The 23,622-nt window shown below is 32.6% G+C and overlaps 6 protein-coding genes across 6 annotated transcripts; 1 reads left to right on the top strand and 5 right to left on the bottom strand.

Annotated features, from left to right (window-relative positions):
* Positions 1-1,656: 1,656 nt before the first annotated feature.
* Positions 1,657-3,242, bottom strand: LOC100817306 (40S ribosomal protein S20-2). The gene is made up of 3 exons (NM_001414430.1): positions 3,052-3,242; positions 2,855-2,968; positions 1,657-2,030 (listed from the first exon to the last, which is right to left on the bottom strand). The coding sequence occupies exons 1-3, from the start codon at positions 3,164-3,166 to the stop codon at positions 1,888-1,890; spliced, it is 372 nt and encodes a 123-aa protein (NP_001401359.1). The 5' UTR covers positions 3,167-3,242; the 3' UTR covers positions 1,657-1,887.
* Positions 3,243-4,719: 1,477 nt separating this feature from the next.
* Positions 4,720-6,794, bottom strand: CYP93A3 (cytochrome P450 93A3). Its single transcript, NM_001317523.2, has 2 exons — positions 5,783-6,794; positions 4,720-5,467 (listed from the first exon to the last, which is right to left on the bottom strand). Exons 1-2 carry the CDS (start codon positions 6,686-6,688, stop codon positions 4,841-4,843), a joined length of 1,533 nt encoding a protein of 510 aa, NP_001304452.2. The 5' UTR covers positions 6,689-6,794; the 3' UTR covers positions 4,720-4,840.
* Positions 6,795-7,683: 889 nt separating this feature from the next.
* Positions 7,684-9,952, bottom strand: LOC100779342 (cytochrome P450 93A2). Its single transcript, XM_003520483.5, has 2 exons — positions 8,740-9,952; positions 7,684-8,337 (listed from the first exon to the last, which is right to left on the bottom strand). Exons 1-2 carry the CDS (start codon positions 9,787-9,789, stop codon positions 7,693-7,695), a joined length of 1,695 nt encoding a protein of 564 aa, XP_003520531.2. The 5' UTR covers positions 9,790-9,952; the 3' UTR covers positions 7,684-7,692.
* Positions 9,953-10,025: 73 nt separating this feature from the next.
* LOC102661219 (beta-amyrin 24-hydroxylase) lies at positions 10,026-12,244 on the bottom strand. Its single transcript, XM_006577619.1, has 4 exons — positions 12,232-12,244; positions 11,711-12,160; positions 11,021-11,216; positions 10,026-10,062 (listed from the first exon to the last, which is right to left on the bottom strand). The coding sequence occupies exons 1-4, from the start codon at positions 12,242-12,244 to the stop codon at positions 10,026-10,028; spliced, it is 696 nt and encodes a 231-aa protein (XP_006577682.1).
* A 4,151-nt stretch (positions 12,245-16,395) lies between these two features.
* Positions 16,396-16,951, top strand: LOC100817837 (uncharacterized). The gene has a single exon (NM_001364653.1). It carries the CDS (start codon positions 16,419-16,421, stop codon positions 16,686-16,688), a length of 270 nt encoding a protein of 89 aa, NP_001351582.1. The 5' UTR covers positions 16,396-16,418; the 3' UTR covers positions 16,689-16,951.
* Positions 16,952-17,981: 1,030 nt separating this feature from the next.
* On the bottom strand, positions 17,982-19,237 carry LOC100816760 (protein POLYCHOME). The gene is made up of 2 exons (XM_003521150.5): positions 18,772-19,237; positions 17,982-18,676 (listed from the first exon to the last, which is right to left on the bottom strand). The coding sequence occupies exons 1-2, from the start codon at positions 19,042-19,044 to the stop codon at positions 18,302-18,304; spliced, it is 648 nt and encodes a 215-aa protein (XP_003521198.1). The 5' UTR covers positions 19,045-19,237; the 3' UTR covers positions 17,982-18,301.
* Between the last annotated feature and the right edge of the window lie 4,385 nt (positions 19,238-23,622).

Below are 23,622 nucleotides of genomic sequence, written 5' to 3'. Positions count from 1 at the left end.
TGACTTATTTTAAGAGTACATACACTTATCATATATAATATGATTGAATTATTGCGTAAAAAATTTATGTTATCAATGTATAATTTTTTTTCTAAAATATATGTATGGTCCTTAACTTATTTTTTGTTTTTAAATTGATTTTCTAAATTTTAAAAGCTCTAAAATAATACCCTTACATACTTAATTAATGATACCTTGCTCCTTTTGAAACATTTTTCTTTTTCAATATTTTGAATACAATTTTAAATATTTTTTTATTAATTCAAGACATAAATTTTATTTTAAATTCACTAAAACTATAGAAATCAACTGTTATACACAAAGCATCATAACAACACATGGTAAAAGTTACACGAAAAGTAAGTCATATAAGCAATAAAAAAGTAAACTTGATGAAAAGTGAACCTTATTTTTAGTTTTATGGTTATTGATGAGACTCAGCAATTCTCATCACATTTATTTATGGCTGTTTACTTGCTTTTGTTTTAAACATTAATTAATTCTAGATGAATACATTGGAACAAGTTTCACATATTGAATTAATAAAAAAACATTTAACATTGTGTTCGAAAATTGAAAAAAAAACAATTTTTTTAAAAAGACTAGCGTGTCATTAAAAAAAAATAAGGGAATTCTTTTAGGAATTAAAAAATGAAGAGATCAATTTAGAAGAAAAAAAAAACAAATTAGAGGCCATTCATAAATATTAGCTGATAAATAAGTCTGCACTTTCTCATGAGGCGTGGGACAGGTTGAGAAACTTATATAATATGATATATGATTTTTGTATTGGTCAAGTGATATATAATTATTTACTTTTATAAATTAATAAAGAACTTATTTTATATAACAAAAAAAACTCAACTTTACTGCTGAGGAGATGAACTCGCTTGCTAGGTTCACCCAGTTTTGAGTTTTAACTCTAAACAACTTCACACTTCACTGTAAACATAGAATGCTTCTTATATAATAAAGCTATAAAGGGAGCATGTATGACTGCTATTTTTTTATTTTATTTATAAAAAACAACTGCAACTAGTTTTATATAACTAATTATATAAAATGGGGTATAAAACTATAACTAATTTTATATTTATGATTATTTTAAATAACTTATTTTATTTATTCATGACAAATTATATAATTATTTTAAATATAACTTATTATATAATTAGTTTATTCGAAACTGATTATATACTCATACTTTAAAAACAATAACAGATTATAGCAAATTATAACCTAGTTATATATATAATACTCACTTACAATTTAATTTATTTATTAATTATGATTATGTAAATACCCAACCAATGAGCACCTAGGAGCATGAATGCTCATTTGAGCAATAGAAAAAATCCTTTGACTTGAGTACAGCTTTTTGCGATTGCACTTGCATTCCAAAAATGTATGCAAAGAAAAGTCTCGTCCAATTGTTGACAAAGAAATCAGAAATCCCTTCTACATATTTACAAATTTTCTCCACCATATATATTGTTTTTCTTTGTTTAGAAGTGCTTTATATTTTCTTTTTTTCCTCGCTTTTATCTTTGTAAAATTTGAAATTGTACAAATTTGCAAAAACACCTTTCCAACTTATCTAGTTCACAATCAGTTTCAGGTTTAAAAATTTGCAGAACATGATAAAGGAAAAGGAAAAGATATAATCTTAGCTGAGTCCATTAGAAATGATTCGTAATAATTTCAAAACAAATATATGTAGGATTCTAGAATATATAAAAATGACATTTCTCAGGTATTCATCAACCGTCTACAACCGTAAAACAAAAGAAAACAATTCAACTCGGTCCCGCAATCAAAACTTATAAAATACAGAATAAGAGGAGACGAAAAACTAGGAAACCATAACAGTTAAAATTTGGATATAGATCAAGCATCTGCAATGGTCACCTCAACTTCCACACCAGGTTCGATTGTGATAGAGGTAATCTGCTTAACCACATCTGGGGAACTGTAGAGGTCAATCACTCTCTTGTGGACACGAAGTTCAAATCTATCCCATGTGTTGGTACCTAAAAACAAGCAGCAGTTTCATGAACACAAGGCAGAATAACTAACATTCAGAAAGTATAGACACTGAAAGCAATACTTCAAAAATCAAGTCAGCAAGCCAAGTAACACAACAATATTTCTGTTCCATAAAGGCATATGAACAGCACACAATTCAGGAACTTGGTAAGATTAGAAAGCACCAAACTTTTCAAGCTTCTATAGCCCCAACAGCACAGCACAACCATCAAAATATGTTGAAGAACATTCTAGTGCCCGGAGGCTGGCTCCTCGTAGAGCGAAGATATGGGGAAGGGTAATTGTGCGCAGCCTTATCCTTGCATATGCAAAGAGGCTGTTCCAGAATTGAACCCATGACCAACCAGTCACCAAGACACAACTTTACCGCTGTGCCAGGGTTCACCCTCTTATGTATCAAATATTATTCAACAAAAATATTGAAAGGAAAATATAGATATAATTAAGCTTACCCTGCAGAGCACTACAAGTCTACAACTAAAAGAATGAAAATCGAAACAAACCATATTTTTTATCTCACGCTTAATAGCTTTTCAGAATGAGAGGAATAAATAATAGATTATAAACAAAATATCACTCTCTTAATAGATACATTGCCAAACTAAAAAAGGAAAACAAGTCTATGATCACTTAATGCATAAGACTAAACAAAATTATGTTTTTGTTATGAGGCACAATTGATATCACGGCTGTTGTTTAAATTTTAATCCAATTGAGCACAAAGGGATACATTGAGGCACACCAAACTTATAATGTGCGCAATGAACAATAATAAACATCAATCAAAAGAGTAAAAAAACAAAAATACCTTCACCACAGGGGGACTTCCTGGTAGTGATGTGAAGAACCTTAGTGGGCATCCTAACAGGTCCCTTAACCCTGAGGCGCTTGTCCTTTGCACCACGAACCAAGTCCGCACAAACTAACAGTAACACAAAACTAGAAACATAAGGCTAAGGATAGCAACAACCTTAAAAACAAAAAGTAGAATAAATAGGTGCATACCCTTCTCGAGGTTTTTGACGTGCTTGGAAGAAAGGGTGATCCTTATCTTATGGATCTGTTCCTGGGACTCCTCCAACCCTGGCTTGGTGGGTTTCATCGCAGCGTACGTCGCCATTGTTCACACCGATTCAGGAAAACGGAAGAAGAAGCCGCTGCGTGTGAAAGTTAGAGAGAGGGAGGATTAGAAGAAGACCTAAAAGGGGTGGTGTTTGTTTCAGGGAAAAGAATGTGTAAAACCTAGCGGGTATGGATCACTCGACCCAGCCCATTAATTCAGTCCGGCCCAACATTTACTTTTATGGGTTTAGGTTTTAATATTAAACTCATTTTCAACACGGATTTACGTTATGTATAAAAAAAATAAAAATTGGACAATTATATATTCATAATTTATAATAAAATATACCTTAATTCAAACTTTATATTTCTTTTATTTTATGATTGAGTTACATATAATGTTAAAATTTATATATTAGTGTGCTATTGGATTTTCTCCATTGAAAGAAAACAAAATGTCTTTCCTCAAATTTCCTAAAACCCGTCCTAAACCTTACAAGCCATTCTTTACTGCATTACTGTATATTCACTTAGTTTCATTCATAAATCTGCACGAATATTTTAGTCTTTTCACTATTAATATAAGGAAAATTATAGTTATCATGTGCTCTATGGCCAAGCAGACAAGAAGTTTCTTAACAACATTTTTGTGTGTGATGATGAGCACATTTTAGTATGTTATTAAAATTAAAATAAACATTTTATGTAACTTAAGAGAATTCGTTGTGTGCAAACTGATGTATTTCTAATTATATAAAATGTATTTTAGAAAAATGGCCACACAGAGAGCTTGCTTGCATCTAGTGATGAAGATAATGCTTATGTTCCCATTCAACAAAAAAGCAGTGTAAATGATTATTTGAATCTTGGCGAACGAGAGCCATCAAAATTAGAACATTTTATTCTCGCTATCAAAATAATTCTTAAAAGACAAAATCGGTAGAACTAATAAATAATAATTATTAAGAGACCATTTAACTATCTTTTTTATAATAAAAAAAAGACCATTTAACTGTTGCTATTAAACAAAAAAAGAAGTACGATGATGCAAATATACCGAAAGGACCTGAATGGAAACTTACATTTTTTTTTTTGGAGCAGTAGAAAAAATGAACATTTACGTTTAAATGAATTGTTTGTTAGTACGAAAACTCTGATATTAATATATTGGTGATTTTACCCACAGTCAGATTTTACGTTTTGACAAAACTAAAATTAGCTGAAAATCGGTGTATTTGGTTATATTTTTATTTTCTGTTTTTATTTTTTATTTTCATTTTATAAAAGTTATTTTCATTTTCAAAATATTAAAATTTTGAAAATATATTTTGTTTCACTTCTTTGTTTTCTATTTTTATGAAATAAAAATATTAAAAATTTATGATATATTAATTTTTTATTTTTTTTTTATTTTTAGATTTGTTTAAAATTATATTTATTGTCATCGCAATTTCATTTTATTCAAAATGAGATTTCTATTTTCAACTTAAAACACATAAAACCAAAATTTATTATTTTTATTTTCTGGTTGTTTCCTGTTTTTATTTTTGTTAAAAATATTTTCAAAAACCCAATCAAACATATTTAAGCGAAAATAAACAAGAAAACATCTAAATCAAACATCCTTGACTATTTGAATCCCCAAATATATTATGTAAAAAGTGCATAAATGTTTGACATGACATCATATCATATACGTGAATGGAAAAATGATGTTTAAAATAAAAAACAATCACACAACAGGGAATGGGTTAAGTCTTCGAATAGGGACACAAATTATGGGGTGAGCCCTCGGAAGAGTGATGCCAGCCTTTTCTTCCATGTTCACCTTGCCATTGTCACAGTCAACCTTCCATTGGAAACACTGAATTAGAACTGCCAAATTCACATGCACAACTTGCAATGCCAAAGAAGTACCAGGACATGCTCTTCTTCCACTACCGAACGGAAGTAGATGATAATGTTGTCCCCTAACATCCAATTGACTCTTCCCATTTTCAACAAACCTCTCTGGCCTAAACTCAAGAGGGTTCTCCCAGTGATTGGGGTCCCTACCAATAGCCCAAACATTGACAAATAATCGAGTCTTTGCTGGAATATCATACCCACAAACCACAGCTCTTCTAGATGACTCTCTAAAAAGCAATGGACCAGCTGGGTGAAGTCTTAATGTTTCTCTAACAATGCCTTGCAAGTAAGGAAGGTTGGCAATATCTGATTCTTCTACTATTCTACTCTTTCCAACCACTGCATCCATTTCTTGTCTTGCCTTCTCCAACACACCTGGATTGTTGATTAACTCTGCCATAGCCCATTCCATCGTTACAGCTGAGGTGTCAGTCCCAGCAATTAATATGTCCTAAATATTGTCATTAGAAACAACACATGTTGATGTTAGTCATGTTTGCATAACTCTTTTCATAAACTAGAAAAACTCAGCTATAAATTTTTGGTTAGATAATATTCTCAAACCATATAATAATTTATGCTCACAAACACCTAAAGAAACAAAAAAGATAAAACAAAAGAATGGTTATATAATTGATGATATGACCTAACCAGACAAAATTATAGTAAGGTAAATTTGTACGATTGAATATCCAAATATAATAAATCTAATGGGCACGCATGAAACTTGTGGAAAAAAACAGCATAGTTCCTTTTATTGACTTACCAAGATGAAGGCCTTAATGTTTTCTTTGTTTAATTTAATTTCAGAACTCTCATCTTCAGATATGTCAAACAAAACATCAAGCATATCCTTAAATTCTCGTTTTCCAACGGTTTCATTCTTGTTCCTTCTTTCCTCTTCACGTTGCTTTATGATTCTGTCCAACACGGTGTCAAAGCAGTCCCGAATCTTCTCGAGCCTCTTGTTGAACCCCTGCAAATCAAAGCGCTTCAAGAACGAAACGAAGTCCGATATGTTGAACTTCCCCGAGAGCTCTGCGGCATCCTTCACCAGCTTCCTCATCTCTTCAACTTCGTTCTCGTCCTCAGTAGTACTCGTCTGACTCACGATCATTCTCGACACGATGTTGTTCGAGAGCGTGATGAACTCTCCCCCAAAATCCACGGCCTCACCAGAAATACCCTTTTGGAGGACACGTTTGATGAATTTTTTTGTCTCTTGCTGTCTCACGGGAAGAAACTGGTCCAGCATGTGGCCACCGAGGAGTTCGGACATGCAGAGTTTCTTCATGAACTTCCAATAGGGTCCGTAGGGTGCGAACAAGAAGTCTTGGAAACCGTAGGTTAAGGTTTCGACGGCGACAGTGTTAGCGGGGCGGTTGGAGAAGGCGGGTTCGTGAGTTTTGAGGAACTCTTTGGCGGCTTCTGCTGTGGAAGCCACCACACAGGGGACTGAACCAAGAAAAAGGTGTATTATGGGTCCATAGCGGAGTGAGAGCTTGTGAAAATCTTGGTGAGGTGTTGGAGAAAGAAGGTGGAGGTGTCCAATGATGGGTAGGGGCATTGGACTCGGTGGAAGAAGGGTCTTGTTTTTGTTTTGTTTTCTCCATAGTATGGATGCAAACACGATGGTTGAGATCAAACAAATGAACAACACTTGAAAAGCCATACCTTGAGTAGTACTATCAAGTGTTTGTGTTTTTTTTTTGTTGATTATGTGATAGCATATATAGAAGGAAACTAAGAAAGAGAAATAATACTAATTAGACATCCTTAGAGTCTTACCATTCGTCTACAACTTAGATCTTTAATTTCACTAGCTTGATTTTTTGTCTTTTTGGCAAGCTGTCATGACAGACATCACTGACCTCAACTCGAGAACCGCCATACTGGTCAGTAATGGAGGCTACACCAAGTTGCTGCAAGGTCTTCTTTGTTTGTGTTCATTATTTAATTGTTTTTATTGGAGCAATTGGATATATTTTAAAATTCATTCTTGTTACGAATCTAGCACGTTGATTTATAGTAGGTTGACAAATATTTTAGAGTGCTTATATTTAGACTAGTTAATATCTAGCTGACCTTTATTTTATCTATATTTTTTTATCAAATTATATTACTATCTAGTTAATATCTAGTTCATATCTTCATGCCTTCAATTTTTTATTCTGAAGTTAGAATAGCAGGCTGTAAATCACAATTCGACTTAAAACCATCCCTATTTTTGTCAAACCAAAGACCCGATTTTAATGTGAAAGTCACTTTCATAATATTCTTTATACATGCTATAATCCCTATGAAAGGAGAAAAGGTTGATCTAGTTCTTTTTAAGTGTTTTTATTGCTGTTGAGAATTAGAGTTTTATCTTAGTAACACACGTAACAAATGTCTGCATTCAAGGTCAACATAGAATTAGAGAAATATTTTGTTCATGGAATAAACCTTGTTTGTGTTCTTTCTGCCAATCAGAAACAGGTTTTGTGATATTGATGATTATGAATTACAGAGAAACAAGAACAAGCCAAAATGTGGAATTTCAATTTGAAGTTTTTTTCTCCCCCAAGCTTGATTTTGTTTTATCACAATCACATATTAGGAAAAGGATTTTTTTTTCCTTTTATGTATAGGAATCAAAGATAGGTTTACAACAACTAACACACTCGATGAACTGAATTAGGCATTTGATATATTAGGAAAAGGATTAAGCCTAGGCACAGGGACACAAATCAATGGATGAGCCCTTGAAAGAGTTAACCCTGGTTTCTCTTCCATGTCAGCAATTTCAATGCCTCCTTTAACCTTCCATTCAAAGCATTGAATCATAGCAGCAAGGTTTGCCTGCACAACCTGCAAAGCCAGTGAGGTTCCAGGACACCCTCTTCTCCCACTCCCAAATGGAATCATGTGAAAATGTTGCCCCCTCACATCTAACTGCCCCTTCCCACTTCCCTCTTCACTAGCAAACCTCTCTGGCCTGAACTCAAGTGGGTTCTCCCAGTGATTAGGGTCCCTTCCAATAGCCCACACATTAACAAATAACTGAGTCTTTGCTGGAATCTCATAGCCCCAGATAGTGCTGCTTTCTGATGATTCTCTAATAATCATTGGACCTGTGGGGTGAATCCTCAGAGTTTCCTTCACTACAGCTTGCAGGTAAGAAAGGTTGGCAATGTCTGATTCTTCTACTATTCTACCATTCCCTATCACAGCATCAATCTCTTGTCTTGCTCTCTCCATCACATGTGGGTGGTTAATCAACTCAGCTAGAGCCCATTCGGTTGTTAAGGCTGCAGTGTCTGTTCCTGCCATAAACACATCCTGCAAAATTTATAAAATATATCATCAGCTTTTTATATTTAACAAATTGAGTGTGTCTAGACAAGCACATGGAAAATTGACTTTAATTAAAATTGATTTCGATCCAATTTATGTTAGATGTTTCTATTCTAAAATCAAGTTCGTAGGTAAAACAGTAAATATTCAACCCAGAGTAAAAATTACTTAAAATTGTTCAGATTAAAATCAATTATAGATCCAAAATTAACTGTATAATGTGAAAACTAAATATATAATCATTAATCTAAAATCACGTTAAGTAATATTTCAATGTGATTTTGAATCATTTAAATCCAAACATGCTATTTATTTGCATCATAATAATTTGGTAGAGTAGAAGTCAATGAAAGGAAAATGAAATTTTGGTCACAGACACTGACTTACCAAGATGAAGGCCTTTATGTTCTCTTTAGTCAATTTAATATCAGAGTTCTCATCTTCATGTATGTCCAACAATACATCAAGTAGATCCTTGATATGACCCTCTCCTCCACTACCCTCTTCCCTTCTTTTCTTCCTTTCCTCTTCATGCTTCTTGATCGCCCTCTCCATAATGGCATCAAACCTGTCCCGAATCTCCTTGAGTCCTTTCCCGAACCCCTGCAAATCCCACTTCCTAAGGAACCAAATGAAGTCCGAAACATTAAACTTCCCAGTGAGATGCACAGTGTCTTGCACCAACTTCCTCACCTCTTCAGCCTCACTATCATCTTCAGAACACGTTTGGCTCATAATCATCCTTGACACAACGTTATTCGAGAGCCTCAGTAGTTCTCTCCCAACATCAATGGCCTCAGCTGCCTTCCCTCTCTGAAGCATAAGTCTAAGAAACCTTAAAGTCTCTTGTCTCCTCACAGGTAGAAGCTGACTCAGTGTGTGACCCCCCAGAAGCTCAGACATGCATATTTTCTTCATGAATTTCCAATACGGTCCATATGGCGCGAAAGAGAAGTCCTGCGAGCCATATGTTAGATAATCAACCGCAAAACTTTGCGGGCGGTTGGAGAAGGAGTTTTCGTGAGTTTTGAGGAATTCTTTGGCGGCTTCTGGTGTGGAAGCCACGACACATGGCACGGAGCCAAGGAGAAGGTGCATTATGGGTCCATGGCGGGTGGAGAGCTTGTGAAGAGCTTGGTGAGGTATTGGAGCAAGAAGGTGGAGATGTCCAATGATGGGTAAGGCTAGTGGACTTGGTGGTCTATTAGTCTTGTTCTGTTTTTTGCTGACTATGGCTCGAACCACTATTGTGGAGACTAGCCATATGATGAAAAGTATGATGGTGCCTTGGTAATCAGCCATATTTGATTTGAATGTTTTGCAAGTAAATGAAAATATGCTGATTGTCTCGTATATAAGAAGGACTTCTTCCTCCATACTCTTGCACGAAATTTCTTGTTTATGTTTGATACTGTTTTCTGTTTTGGTAAAGGACATTTATGTATTGCTCTGGCCGGCAACATGTCAGTTTTCAAATTAAGACATTGTGACCTAGTCCAGCCTCTAATAAAATGTCACTATGTTGGTTGTCTTTCTTTGCAAAGAAAGCTCCATTTGTTGAAAGATCGTAGCGGGTCAAATTATATTTACACATATACTGATGCACAGAAGCAGAAGCTTGACGTACTTATAAAAGGTATCTGATATATTTTTCAGAGAATTCTGCTGCATGCTTACGTTTCCTTGCCGCTGTCTTTTATCAGGTTGAAACTGAATCACATGAAAGCATGATAGATTTATTAATAATATCTGATTATTTTTAAGTTGCTGGAAATTCTATATGGCTTATATTTTGTTTGGTTTGCATCACATGAAAGCTTGATATACATATTCAAGAGAAGTTTTTGTATACTATTATGTTACCAAAAGAGTTAAGGACTTGAGGCTTTTAGTAATGTTTGTGAATAGAGTGATAGACTAGAATACTACAATGATGAGTGCATCAAAGTTAAATCCTGTTAAGAATATTCCATATTATTCGTCAGGTTGCATCACACGAAAGTAATACATGAATAATAAAAACCAAATTTCTTTTCCATTTCAGTTGGTTAATTAATTGATTAATTATTTAATCAAGCCATCTCAATCCTTCTCTTAGTGTTTTTTGTTCGGCTTATTCATAACATTTTAGCATCAGGATATGTATGACAAGACTGCTTGCTTATTTGGCAGACATTGTATAGTAGAAAATATCAATGATTTTACTTTCTATCCTAAAAAAAATGATTTTACTTTCTGGAGGAAAACAATATTTTTTTTTCATGAAACCTTAAATATGCAGTAGGTATTGGACGACATAAATGCGCAGATGCAATTCATTGGAGGCAAATAAACCACCAAAGTCCAAAGGTAAATGAGCATATCAACCCAAAAAATAAACATGATATTAATAAAATAAAAGTGATGGGATTTGCACCTCAACTTATATTAATAAAATTAACATTATTAATTCACAGAACAGTATAGCCTTTCGTAACAGAAACCACAGAGTGTCAACAAGAGCATATCTCATAATGCAAGGTAATCCTAGTACTTTTTACAGTGTTTACAGCACTATGTCATTATTTTTTGGAAAGTTGAGTTAAAAAGGATTGAAACAAGTGACAGGGGAACAAACAAGAGGCTTTGCCAATCCTGTAGAAAACGTGGACCCTTCTTCCATACAAACCCTCTCTCCGCCGTTGGATGGAGTCTTAAAACTTCCTTCACGACAGCTTGGAGGTAACGTAGATTTGGAATGTCTGATTCGTTGACCAACCTGTTAGTTCCCACCACTGTGTTAATCTCTGGCTTCACCTTTTCAAACACTCCTGGGTTGTTCATGATTTCCGCCATTGCCCATTGCAACCCGCTAGGAAAATATCCTTTTGCAACACAACACAAAAACATTACAGCCATTTCAGAGTGCTCACATCATCATGTGACCGTCATTTGTTACTATTAATCGCATCAACAAACAGCATCAATTATTTCAAGTATGAAACCAATTTTACATATTTTTTGAAATGAAGATTACATTCATCTATTTTAAAACACATGAATTAAGATCAAGTTTGACTGAAAATTGAGAGAAACAAAATATGTTTCTTCCAATAATAAATAGAGTAATTACACAAGAATCACTATTTATTTTAAATATCTCAAAACAACAACTCTCATTTTTCTTTATCCTCTTCCTATTTTATCATAAATTCTATCATATTTATATTTTTCCCCCTTTCTTTGCTGAATAACTTGTTGGATGTTGATTAAACATTTTCCTAATAACTATCAAGTGAGAAGAAAAAAAACTTACTAGGAAGAAGGCCTTGATGTCATTCCTTGTTAACCTCACTTGAGCATTTGGATCTTTATAAACTTGAAACAGAATATCCATCATGTCCCGTGTTTTTCACTTCATGTTCCTCCAAGATACGCTCCAAAACCTTATCAAATTTGTCAACTATTCTGACAAGCTTCTTCCCATAGCCAAAATAGTCAAATTTCCCCAAAAACTCCCTCACCAAGCCAAGAACCTCCGCAGCATCATCAACTCTGTCCAAACAGCTAGTGCTCATAGCCATCCGACACAAGATATTGTTGGTCAAAGCAGTGAGCTCAAAGCTCAAATCCATAACCCTACCTTCATTGGAACAAACCATGACATTTTTCAAGAGGCTATTTATCTCCTGCTCTCGCACGTGCACGAAGTGCGCGACCTGCGAGCTCGAGAGAAGCTGAGTCATGCAAAGCTTCTTGATGAAGCGCCAATAAGGGCCATTGAAAAGTGCTGGTGGACTTGGTTGTTTGTGCTTCGTGTGATAAGGGACTTGAAAAGTAAAGGGAATATGAGAAAAGCTATATAGGAGGAGAAGAAGATGTAACACAAAAGGGTAGCACCAGCAGCATCCATGGATGAATTTTTTCAACACACACAGTTTGGTTCTTTTCATTGGAGTGGGAAATGCTTAACAAGTTGTGAAACTTTCAAATACGTGTTACTTGGAGCATCATTATATAAATGAAGTCAGGCTTAGTCATTAGGAGTGTTCTGCTGAGCCCAAATGACCAGGTAGGGTTATTTTTACAAACTTATTTCCTTAAAAGGTCTCTTTTTAAACAATTTTCGGATGGGTCTGTTTTACAAGTTTTTTGCTATTTCTACTAGTAAAACATCGTCATCCTTTTATGTTGCCATTATCAACAGCGGAATAGCACTGTTCCTGTCAGAAAAAAAAAATTACGTGTTAGTGGGTTTCGCCATCACCCTTGCGAAACACACTATACTGTGTTTATGGAGTGAATCATTTATGTATTTTTTTTATAAAGGGTGATGGCGAAACTTAAATTAGATCAATTCACACAGGAAAAAAAAATATAAAGGATTGTTGTCAGGACGCATTCCTTTTATCAAATATTTTTTTATATAACTAAATTGACCTATAAATTTTTATAATGTTATCAAGTTTTCAGTTATGGTGTTTTGAATATTTTTTTACAGCTTTTATATTTTTTTAAAAAATAATTAAATATTCAAAATTAACACTTATTATTAAAGATTGTTGGCAGAGTACGTAACTTTTATTTTCTTTCGTTTTTTGTCTTCTTTTTCACAAAATTCATATTCTTGAAAATATTTATTCTCAAACATATATCATTTAACTATGAAAATAGTATTATTTAAATAAATATGAAATTTGTAGCTCTGTAATGAATCTGCCGTAACACACAATTTCATTATTTCTATCTACTCGATTGTCTCCCTCTGCTGTAACAAATAGGCCGGTGGGTTTAGATTAACATCAATTGGATAATGCAGTAACCTGAAACAAAGCTAGGCATTGACCAGTAGCTACAAGAAAAACCCTGGAGGTGTGAAGCAAAACCACAGCATGTGTGTTTCGCCAATCTGGACACAGTGAACTTTTTTCTGACAGGGACAGTGTTGTTCCACTGTTGATAATGGCGAGATAAAGGTATTATGCCAAAAAGGGAATGGCTAGGAATGGCAAAAAGCTTGCAAAAACAGGTATTTGGCTTTGTGTGATTTGACTTAAATTAATCACAACAGTTTGAATTGACTTATTAATCAAAATTAAACTAATTATTATTGAATCATAAATTTAGATTTATAGATCTATTCAAATAAAAATGAACTTAACAAAATTTTTAAAATTACTCTTTAATTATTATTAATATTGAGACTCCAACTGCTAAAACTATTAGAAATTTTTTAAGATATTATTTTTAGATATATTGTTATTTGTTTCACCTTTTTTCATCTTTATTTCTCTGATTTATAATATTAATAAATTATATTTTTTTTCATTTATTTTAATAAATCTAGTTGTAATAAATTTATTTGTAACAAATCTGGTTATAATAAAATTTATTGTAAGAAATTAGTTTATAGAAAATAAGTATGATTCATATTATTATAGTGAATATTTTGTTTTAATTTATATTAATCTATTTTAAAATATTATATTAATTGTATTAAATAAATTAATTTTATTATTTTTAAACATTTAATAATATTGTGTTAATTGTATTTAATATTTAAATAAATCATGATATAAAATATTAATTTTAAGAAAAAAAAACTGATCAAATTTAAATGAGTAAAAGTTGTCTAAACCAAATCAAACCACTTATAAAACAATTGAATTTAAATAAAAAATTGAGACGACCTAAGCAAACACCCCTTTTAGTGATGCTGTAAGTTAATATCGAATGATAGTAAAGTGATTTAACTTATTTTGAGCAGGCTTGTATTTAATATTTAAATAAATCATGATATAAAATATTAATTTTAAGAAAAAAAAACTGATCAAATTTAAATGAGTAAAAGTTGTCTGAACCAAATCAAACCACTTATAAAACAATTGAATTTAAATAAAAAATTGAGACCACCTAAGCAAACACCCCTTTTAGTGATGCTGTAAGTTAATATCGAATGATAGTAAAGTGATTTAACTTATTTTGAGGAGGCTTGTATTTAATATTTAAATAAATCATGATATAAAATATTAATTTTAAGAAAAAAATTGATCAAATTTAAATGAGTAAAAATTCGTCTGAACCAAATCCAACCACTTATGAATCAGTTGGATTTAAATAAAAAGTTGAGATAGTAAAGTGGTTTAACCAAATCAAACCCCTTTTAGTGATGCTGTAAGTTAGTATCGAATGATGGTAAAGTGGTTTAACTTATTTTCAGCAGGCTTGCAATATTGTTCGGGATTTGAAAAATTATTTTGGTCTTTTTCTTTTTAATGGTCATTTTATCAGTTAAAATATGTGTGAAATTTTAGATGATAATTTATTTTTTTAAATAAAAAAGGAGTGGTAAAATTCATCGAATAATAAAATTATGAAAGTTAATCGGTAGCATACACAATACAAGGAATTATACATATAAAATGTTTGGGGGAGGAGGAAGAAACGTGGAATGTAAGGTAACCTTCTTTACTTGTTGCACCTCATCCTTTGCTAACTTCACCCGTGAATTTAACATATCCCTCAAATATTCCTTCCCTTATTATAACATCCTTTCTACATTATTTCTCCTTTGTTAACGAACTCTTCAGATGCAGAAGGCCTGGTTCGTAAATAACATCTTTTCTACATTTTTTTTATCTTGCAACTTTCGCCTAAGTCACTGAAATGATGACGTACGAAAGTTACAAATCCAGAATATTTTAACCGTGGGGAAAATACTCACGTATATAATTTCATGGGGAAAAGCTCATATTATAAATTTTTTATTTAAATTTTAAATTATAGATATAATTTATAACTACAAATACATGTTATATTAAGAAAAAAATATAAATTTAGTGGTGGCAATTGCCCCCTTACTTTTGAAAGTAAATCCATCCCTAGACGTACGGGTTGCTTGTGATGATCATCCAGTGGTGAAAAAGCAAAGATGCACACAAATGACAATGGAAGTGCTTGAGCGACACTAGGGTTGTGGGGTGCTTGATGAGGGTGGGGGCATTTTTGTTCGTTTGGGACTTTCTTATATAGTGAAGAAAGCAAATGTTTGGGTGCAAGAAGTAATTGTCCAATATAGCGTAGTCTCACTATAACGGTACCATGCATACTGTTTTCAACCGGTATTTCATGTGAGTCTTTTTTTTTTTATTAATACAAAATCTCGTATGGCGAAGTTTTCATTTAAGTTTTATTTTCTTTAAAATATCTTTATGAAATAAAAAAATATATAATTTTATTTATTAAAAAAATGTCATTTTACTCGCATTTATCACATTTCCGGTTTCATTATTGTTATCAATGGAGATATACGAAAGGGTTAAGTATTTTGATCTTTAGAGCATCTTTAATACAAGTTTTTAATTTGAGCTTTAAAATATTTTTTAATGGATCCCTTATTGTCATCTAAAATTTTAGAACATTCATTAATTTCGCTCCAATACCAGAACTAAACTTGAATTGTTAATTTCACTTTACTAGGTTACATTTTATTGTTTTACTCGTACAAAACTCTCATTTTAACTTGAAAAAATGTGTTTTTAATTCTTAAGCAATATTTGATAGTAGTTGATTATAAAAGTAATTTTATAAGAATTCTATAAAACTCATTTTCTTCAATATTAGTTTTAAGTTGCTTAATTTCAAGAATCAACTCAAGCAAACTCAGTTAAAGTTGCTTTAATAAATTTTTAATTTGTTTGTAATATTTCTCATCACGATTTAACAATGATGAAATATGTATATAAATATATTAGTTACATGTCAGTTTATGATATGCTTAAATGCATATACAATATCAGTAAGTAATGCTTAAATATATTTATCGAGAAACTAGAAACATGTTAATACACATGCAAAAGGTAGGTTTTACAAAAGCACAGTCCCACAGCACGGCGACCAAATTATTAATAGTCTCAATATTATTTCCGGCCTCGCGCTCCACGAGTAATAAAAAAATAGACAAGACTTGCGAAACGTGTTATTAGTTTTATATTTTCTGAATGAAATTGCAATTGAGAAGGCCACTATAAGAAACACCCCCTCATAATACTTATAGATCTGTATGCCTTCTCAGCTCTTATCTTAAGATGGCAACCTTGATCGGTTGCCAATACTACTATCTCTTGTTCCTTCTTTGGTTTATCTCTAGCTTAACCTTCTTATTGTTTTTGGACTATCATGTTATGTTTCTACGTGTGAAAATACTACTATTTGGTAACATTCACTCCTTTGACGTTAATAGACCAGTGTCTTCATCGCTGGCTCGTTGCTGGGACCAGTTCAGCCCAGTAATCCCTCTTGGCCTTTATGCAGACTTGCAAACAACACAAATGCTTGCTCTTGCTTTTCATTCCTAGTTGGGGGCATATGATACCAAAGGTTGATAATGTACTGGATGTTGCTCGTGGAAACTGATAAGCATTTATGAAGAAATTATAGTCTATGATGCGTTTGGATTTCTGTAATCTTTTTTTTTTTTTTTTTACTTTTTGGTACATTTTGTTGCTTAGTTTATATTTCGGGTTGAATGAGATACAAATTGTAAGAAAAATAATAGTGTGTAAATGGCAAAACTTCCTCAAGTATGAGAGAGACCAAAGATTGATCACACTTTCCATTCATTATCACATTTCATATTATATACCGAATGATTTTAAGCTGGACTGCACTACTGTGCTGCTGGTGCATTTTATTTTTGTCACTTCAGGGAAGATTTTTTATAATTTAAAATATACTTTTAGAGTGTTATTGGCACCATTATTGACACGTAATATATTTTTTATAATTTAAAATATATGTAATTAATTTTTTGTGAGACATTCAAAATACAGTTTTAATTCAAGTTTTAATTAGTATATTTAAAAAATATTTTTAGTTTTTAATTTCCTTTCTAATACCAATGTACGTCCCTGCAATTTTTTTGGATTGGTGTAAGTTTTATTTTATTCTTAAATTAATAACAAGTATTTAAAACATAAATCTTTTATTTCATAAACAAAGTGAAAATCATTCATAAATCCTGTGTAAACAAAAAAATCATTCATAAATCCAATTTGGTACAAGCTAATGCAAATTGGAACACAAAAGTCTATTGCATCATCACAATTTTACCATCATCCCCCTGAACGTTTTTTTTTTTCATAAACAAAGTGAATATCATTGACAAAACTAATTTGGCACAAGTACAGTTAAATTAAACTACATAGCTTTAACTAAAGCCTTCGCGCGTACAATTCAATTATTAACCTGGGTTTGAAAAACATTGTCAGACTTAATACAAGTACAGTTCAGAAAAGGATTAAGATTTGAAGTTTTGAAAAATGAGAACCAAAGAAAGCACTTGCACAGTTGCACTCTTTTTTGCATCAACGTCATTTAAGTGGCAAGCAAATTTAGTTGCCACGTAAACCTTTCTCTGTTGCTACTTAAGCAAGTTAGTTAAAAAATTGTGTGGATCACACGGTTAGCAGAAACTACATTTTGTTAGTCCCCCTTTCACTCCATTGTTAGCTATTCTAATTCTAATTCTAAAATTGAACTAAATCATTTCCAAAGCAATTTGCGCATGCACACAAACATGATATACAAAAAAGGATTCAATGTGAGACAAAAAGCGAAAAGGCAATTGAAGCAAAATGCACACAAGTTGGTAACAAGAATGAATCGATTATTTTCTTGAACGATTGGTACACTAGAAGCAACCCCAACCCGAAATGTATGGGAAATATGTACAACAGGTGCTGGGAATCACTAACCATCACAAGAATGACGGATATATCTATCAACCAACACTACCTAATCAAAAAACAACCTCTAACAAGAAAGTTAGAAAGAAAATAAAAACAAACTAGAGAATATAACTTGCTCCTTCAAGCCCTAAGACGCAAGCGAAGCGAATCAACTCAGTCCAGAATAAAATGACTCTAATACCCCTTGCTCTCTGGCTCTGCCCTGTGAATGAGAATTCCAATCACCTCATGGACATCAATGTGCGAACGCGCTTTTCCCTCTCTGCTTTCTTCGCACTCGGAGTTCTCTTCAGCTTCTTCAGTTCTTCGCGCACGGCTTCCTCAACCTGATCGATGTTGTTAAGAAGCTTCTTCTGCGGCGTCAGAGTCTCCGATTCGTCGTCTTCCGGTAACTCCGAAATGTCGAGGAAGATCTTCGGCACTTTGCTGCCGAACGGCGTTCGGAGCTTCACACCAACGGATTTCGGCGATTTCACCGCAGAATCAGCAGAAGCAGGTTCGGAAGGTTCTGTAACTAATCGATCCGAAGCAGGATCGGTGCTTCCGATTCGCTGGCCTTCGGCTTCTCCTGACCTCGCTCTTCTCCTCTCGATCGCCTAAACATAAAACGAACGCAAACGCAAAAGATTGAATCAAAGAGTGAAAGAAAGAAAGAAACGAAAACGACGCTGCGTTTTAGTTTTGAATTTACCTGAACGACAACAGTAATGTCACGGAGTGGTGTCCTAGGGTACCACGCGGGAAGCACGTTGCGTGACGGAACGCGTCCTCTACCACGTCGAGCAGTTGATGGAGGTGTGTTCTGAGAGCCGGGAGAACCGCTAGCTCTTCCACGGCCGATGGCGGCGGTTCTTTGAGGCGTTCGGAGCGGCGGAGAATCGATGTAGATGAATGAGGCGCGGCGGCGGGCGATGGCGGCGGCGAGGTCGACGACGGTTATGCGACGGTCGCGTGATTCGGGCATGGCTGAAGGGAAAGGGGAGTGAGAGAATGTGATGGTGCCGTGGTTAGGGTTTGGGAGTGTGTGTGTTTGGACACTGCTGGGTTTCGCGAGAGCGAAAGGGAAAAAGGGCTTTGGAGAAAGACCGAAATGGCAAGTTTTCAAAATGATAAAAGGCGCACTTATTATATCGCCGAAATGAAAACTGCATTTTTTCCTGGATAACTCTACTGTCCACGTTCAAAAAATATAACGGTCCGTTTTGAATTTCAAATTTCGCATGGGCGGGATTTGTGTAGATTCAAATTCACTTTTTTAATATTTATTTAAAGAATTGGAATTTTTATTGGACCTTAATCGTATTTGGGCTTTCCGTGCCACAGTGTATAAAGCCATACTGTGTTAATTATTCAACGCACCTCGTTCTTTTACTTGATGCACCCTAAATGCATTATGTGTTAAATATTTCCCCGTATTAATTCTCAACCTAAGTTCCTCGCTGTTATTTCCCTTCTTGTTCAGTTGTTCTGATGTTCACCAAGTAATAAACACTGCTATACAGTTTCAATTTTCGTATAACTTTTTTATTAACAATTTTCTTATAAGATTTCAAAGGATTTTAAAAGACTTTTTTATGATTAAAAAGTCTTGTGGTATTCAATCAAAACTTTTATAAAATATAAACAAATCTTGTGGTATTCAATTAAGACAATAAAGATTTTTTTTTCAGGGCAACAAAATCTGTTGGTATTTAATTGAGATTTCTTACCACTTTTAAAATGTCTTTTGTTATTCAAAAGTAAATAGATTTTGATGGATTCTTTTGTGGAATGGATTTTGAGAGACTTTTTAATTAGAAATACACATAAAATACTCCTCCAACAATCTCACCCAAACCCTTGAGACTTTTCATAATCTTTCAAAGACTTTTTCTTCTCCTGCCGAACAAGACACAAACCACAACCAGGTTCATTCTCTTACAACTTTTCAATCAATTTTACCTATTTTTTTAATGACAATCGATAGTCAATATTGTTCATACTATATGTATATTACGCAAATCAAAAGAAAAGGGTGTTGTATATGCTTCAAGATTTCGTATTCATATTGTTTTCAACGTCCAGGCAATGAATATGCATCAAAAGAATGACAATTGATATGCATCAAGATTTCATATTACTTTTTTTTTAGTACTATATATGCAAATCAAAATAAAAAACTCTTTTTTTTTTCTGTTTCTTCAACTTGTTTTTTTACAACGTCCATTATTATTATTATTATTTTCTTGTGTTATTATTAAAATGTTAATTATTAATGTGTTATTATTATTTTTTTGACAGCGTGTTATTATTATTATTATTGTGTTAATAATTTTTTAATTGTTTTTTGATTGAGAGGATATTTGGTATTTTTAAATCGCGGTTCACAATTTTTAAGTCAGCACCTCCATTTCTATTTAAAACACAAGCAGAGCTTGTGTTGGCATGTGCAGCACTTCATAATTTTCTTCGCAAAGAATGTCGTTCTGATGAATTTCCAGTGGAACCTACTGACGAGTTTTCATCTTCATCTTCAGTGTTACCAAATTACGAAGACAATGATCATGAATCCATTGTTCAAACACAAGAGCAGGAACGAGAAGATGCTAATATATGGAGGACTAATATAGGTTCAGATATGTGGAGAAATGTTAATAATTAGGCGAACATGAAGTGAGAATCACTTTGTTATTATTTTTTTAGGCAATAATGACTTTGTTATTAAAAAGTTTAAAATTTCTATCGTTTTTATTTTCTTTATTCAAACATTATAATTTATTTATCATCTTTTTCATTCACTTTTGTAACTTTCGTTATTTTTTTGTTTAAAATGTACTAATCTTTCAAAATCTTAAGAATCCATAAAGTACTTTGAAATCTTAAAAATCTGTGTTAGAAATCCATTAAAATTTTGGGTTAAGAATCCTGATTGTAAAAAGTCTTTTAAAAAAAATCTTTTAAAATCCCACAAAATCAATACAATCCCACATAATCTTTTAAAATCTTCAAGATTGTTTTTGTCAAAATATTCTCTCAAAATCCCAATCTAATACACCCTCCTTAAACCAAAACGAATTGACCTGGGAAATAGAGGATTTGGTTTTACTATATACACCAATGCAAAAAAAAAACGCAGATGCTGAATTTTGAATAAAGCCTACTCAAACGGCTCTGCTGATTTGTAAGTGATTTGTACATAACGGTTGGATTAATTACTTTGACCAATTGCACCAAACTGAACATTAATTTTTGGTTTTATTTCTTAAGATTCATCATTAATTTAAAGATATACAGTTTGTTTTAATTCTTAGGAGTAGTTATATTAACAAATTTCAATCTCTTAAAAAACCAAATTTCAATAATCAATCGCTCCTTAATTTTGATATTCAAGGTAACTAAGATGAGTTTGTTGATTGCTCTTCTATTCATTAAAAACCTTAAATATGTTATTATTGTATTCCTTGTCAAAAAAAAAATGTTCTTATTGTATTTTGATCTAATTCCAGCCAAAAAATACAAAAGTTTAAATACATAGATAATATTTGTATAAAACCAAAGCTGTCGTTTTACGAGTAATTTGTATTTAATAGAATTATCAGATACCCACAGACACGTACACGTCTAAAAATGTTGAAGCCTTATGCAAATTTTGTAGTTTTTCTTTTGTACAGGAATGCAAATATTTTACTTTTTTTAAAAATAAACAATACATTTCATTACCTTGGTCTTGATCATACAAACATTACATACCATACGAGAAGGGGTGGGTAAGCGGGTCGGTCCGTCCCGCGTAAGGTCCGTCCGCAACGAATCGGGTCAATCCGTCCCGTTTCTTACACGGATCAAATAGATTGGTCCGCCCCCGTGGGTCAAACGGGACGGTCCGTGGGCCTAGTTTTAAAAGAATTTCAATTTTAATAAAAATACAATACAATCAAATTAAGTTTAATACAGATGTAAATAAAATCTCAATAATTAGTCAATTACATCAATAAAATAAATAATGTCTTAACAAAAGAAAATCCAAGTAATAAATCTAAAATATGAAATTTAAACATCTCCAACAACAAATGATTTCATATTTAAAGTAGTTTTAGCCTTCTCCATCACCACATTTAAGAATACAACAACAATGAATCAGTCCCAATAAAAATAAGATAAAAACAAATTATAGAGAGAGAAGAGATGTACTTTGCGTGGTGACGCGGTGGTGGGTCGAGACTGTGCCGTTGTGGTGTGTCGCGTGACTGCGTGAGTGTAAGTCCCGTTTTGTTTTCCTTGTAGGAGAAAGAGTTGTATGACTTGCACGCGTGGGTGAGTTTGTGGTGGAGAAAAACCGTGAGAAGGAAAAGAGTTCTTAGCCTGTTATAATAATAACTGGTGAATATGATGTGTGTTATTTTTTATAATAAAAATATATTGAAATATCTTTAAAAATATTTATTTAACAATTATTTTTAGCTTAAATGATAAGAATTGATATTTTTAGTATTTGTGGCTTGCAAATATGAAAAGGATAGATTAAAAGAAAAAAAATCAAGAAAATATCAAAAAGGAAGATTTTTAGTATGTTATCACTTATCTTTTTTTATCTTAATTTTTTATTTCTGTTATTTTTTATTTTTCTTATCTTATCCTTTTTTATCTTTATCATCTTTTAATTTAAATATTTTATTTTTATCTTTAAATCTTTATTTTAAAAGAAAAGTTTGAAGTGAAAAAGAGAAAATCAAACATAATATAATTGAATGAGAGTCACACAAATTAAACTTAATGCGGGCTGCGGGCAACCCGCGGACCCCACGGGCCAAACCCGCGTAATCTGCGGGTTAAGCGGGACGAGCCCAAAAATATAACATAACCATGGACCGTTTAAAAAAATTGGTCCGTAACCCGCACGGATCACGAGCTCCGTAGACCAATCTATAAACCTGGACCCGTTTATCCACCCATACGAGAAATTTGATACAAAGCTACCAAAAGACCCTAAGGTATATATAGGGCTAATTCTATAGTTGATTTTATTCTAATATAAATTTTTGTCTTTAATTTTATTCTTCTAAAATTTTGAATTGCAAAATTGATAATTATTGTTCAATAATAGTGCAATTTCAAATCTCACTCTAGGGAAATTCATTCCATCACTAATATGCAAATAATTCATCTCAAATCAAATGTAAAAAAGTTTAATTCTGGTTTTTTTTACGACAACAATATTTACAAATTGCAAGCATTATTAAATTGCATGCGTTTAAAAAGATTGTTTTAATACAGTTTAATACTTCTAAATGGATTGCCTAAAAAAAATACTTCTAAATGGATATTAATTTGTTTTGTTAGTATTTCACTTAGTACCATACGTTTAGGGGGAAAGTGAAAAACACTAATATCAAATTAATACTCATTAAAACTTAAATTTGTTCCAAGATCATTACAATATTTTCAATTAATATTCTTTTAAATTTAAATAAAAAGTCTAAAGTGATTAAACATTTTAAATTTAGATCAAATAATTGTTAATAAAAGAAAATAAATTGTTTTGATATGTATAAAAATACCTCAA

This window comes from Glycine max, chromosome 3 (genome assembly GCF_000004515.6).
Source record: "Glycine max cultivar Williams 82 chromosome 3, Glycine_max_v4.0, whole genome shotgun sequence".
NCBI lineage: Eukaryota > Viridiplantae > Streptophyta > Magnoliopsida > Fabales > Fabaceae > Glycine > Glycine max.
The sequence above is the reverse complement of the archived record's forward strand: the minus strand, read 5'-3'. Positions and strand labels throughout refer to the sequence as shown.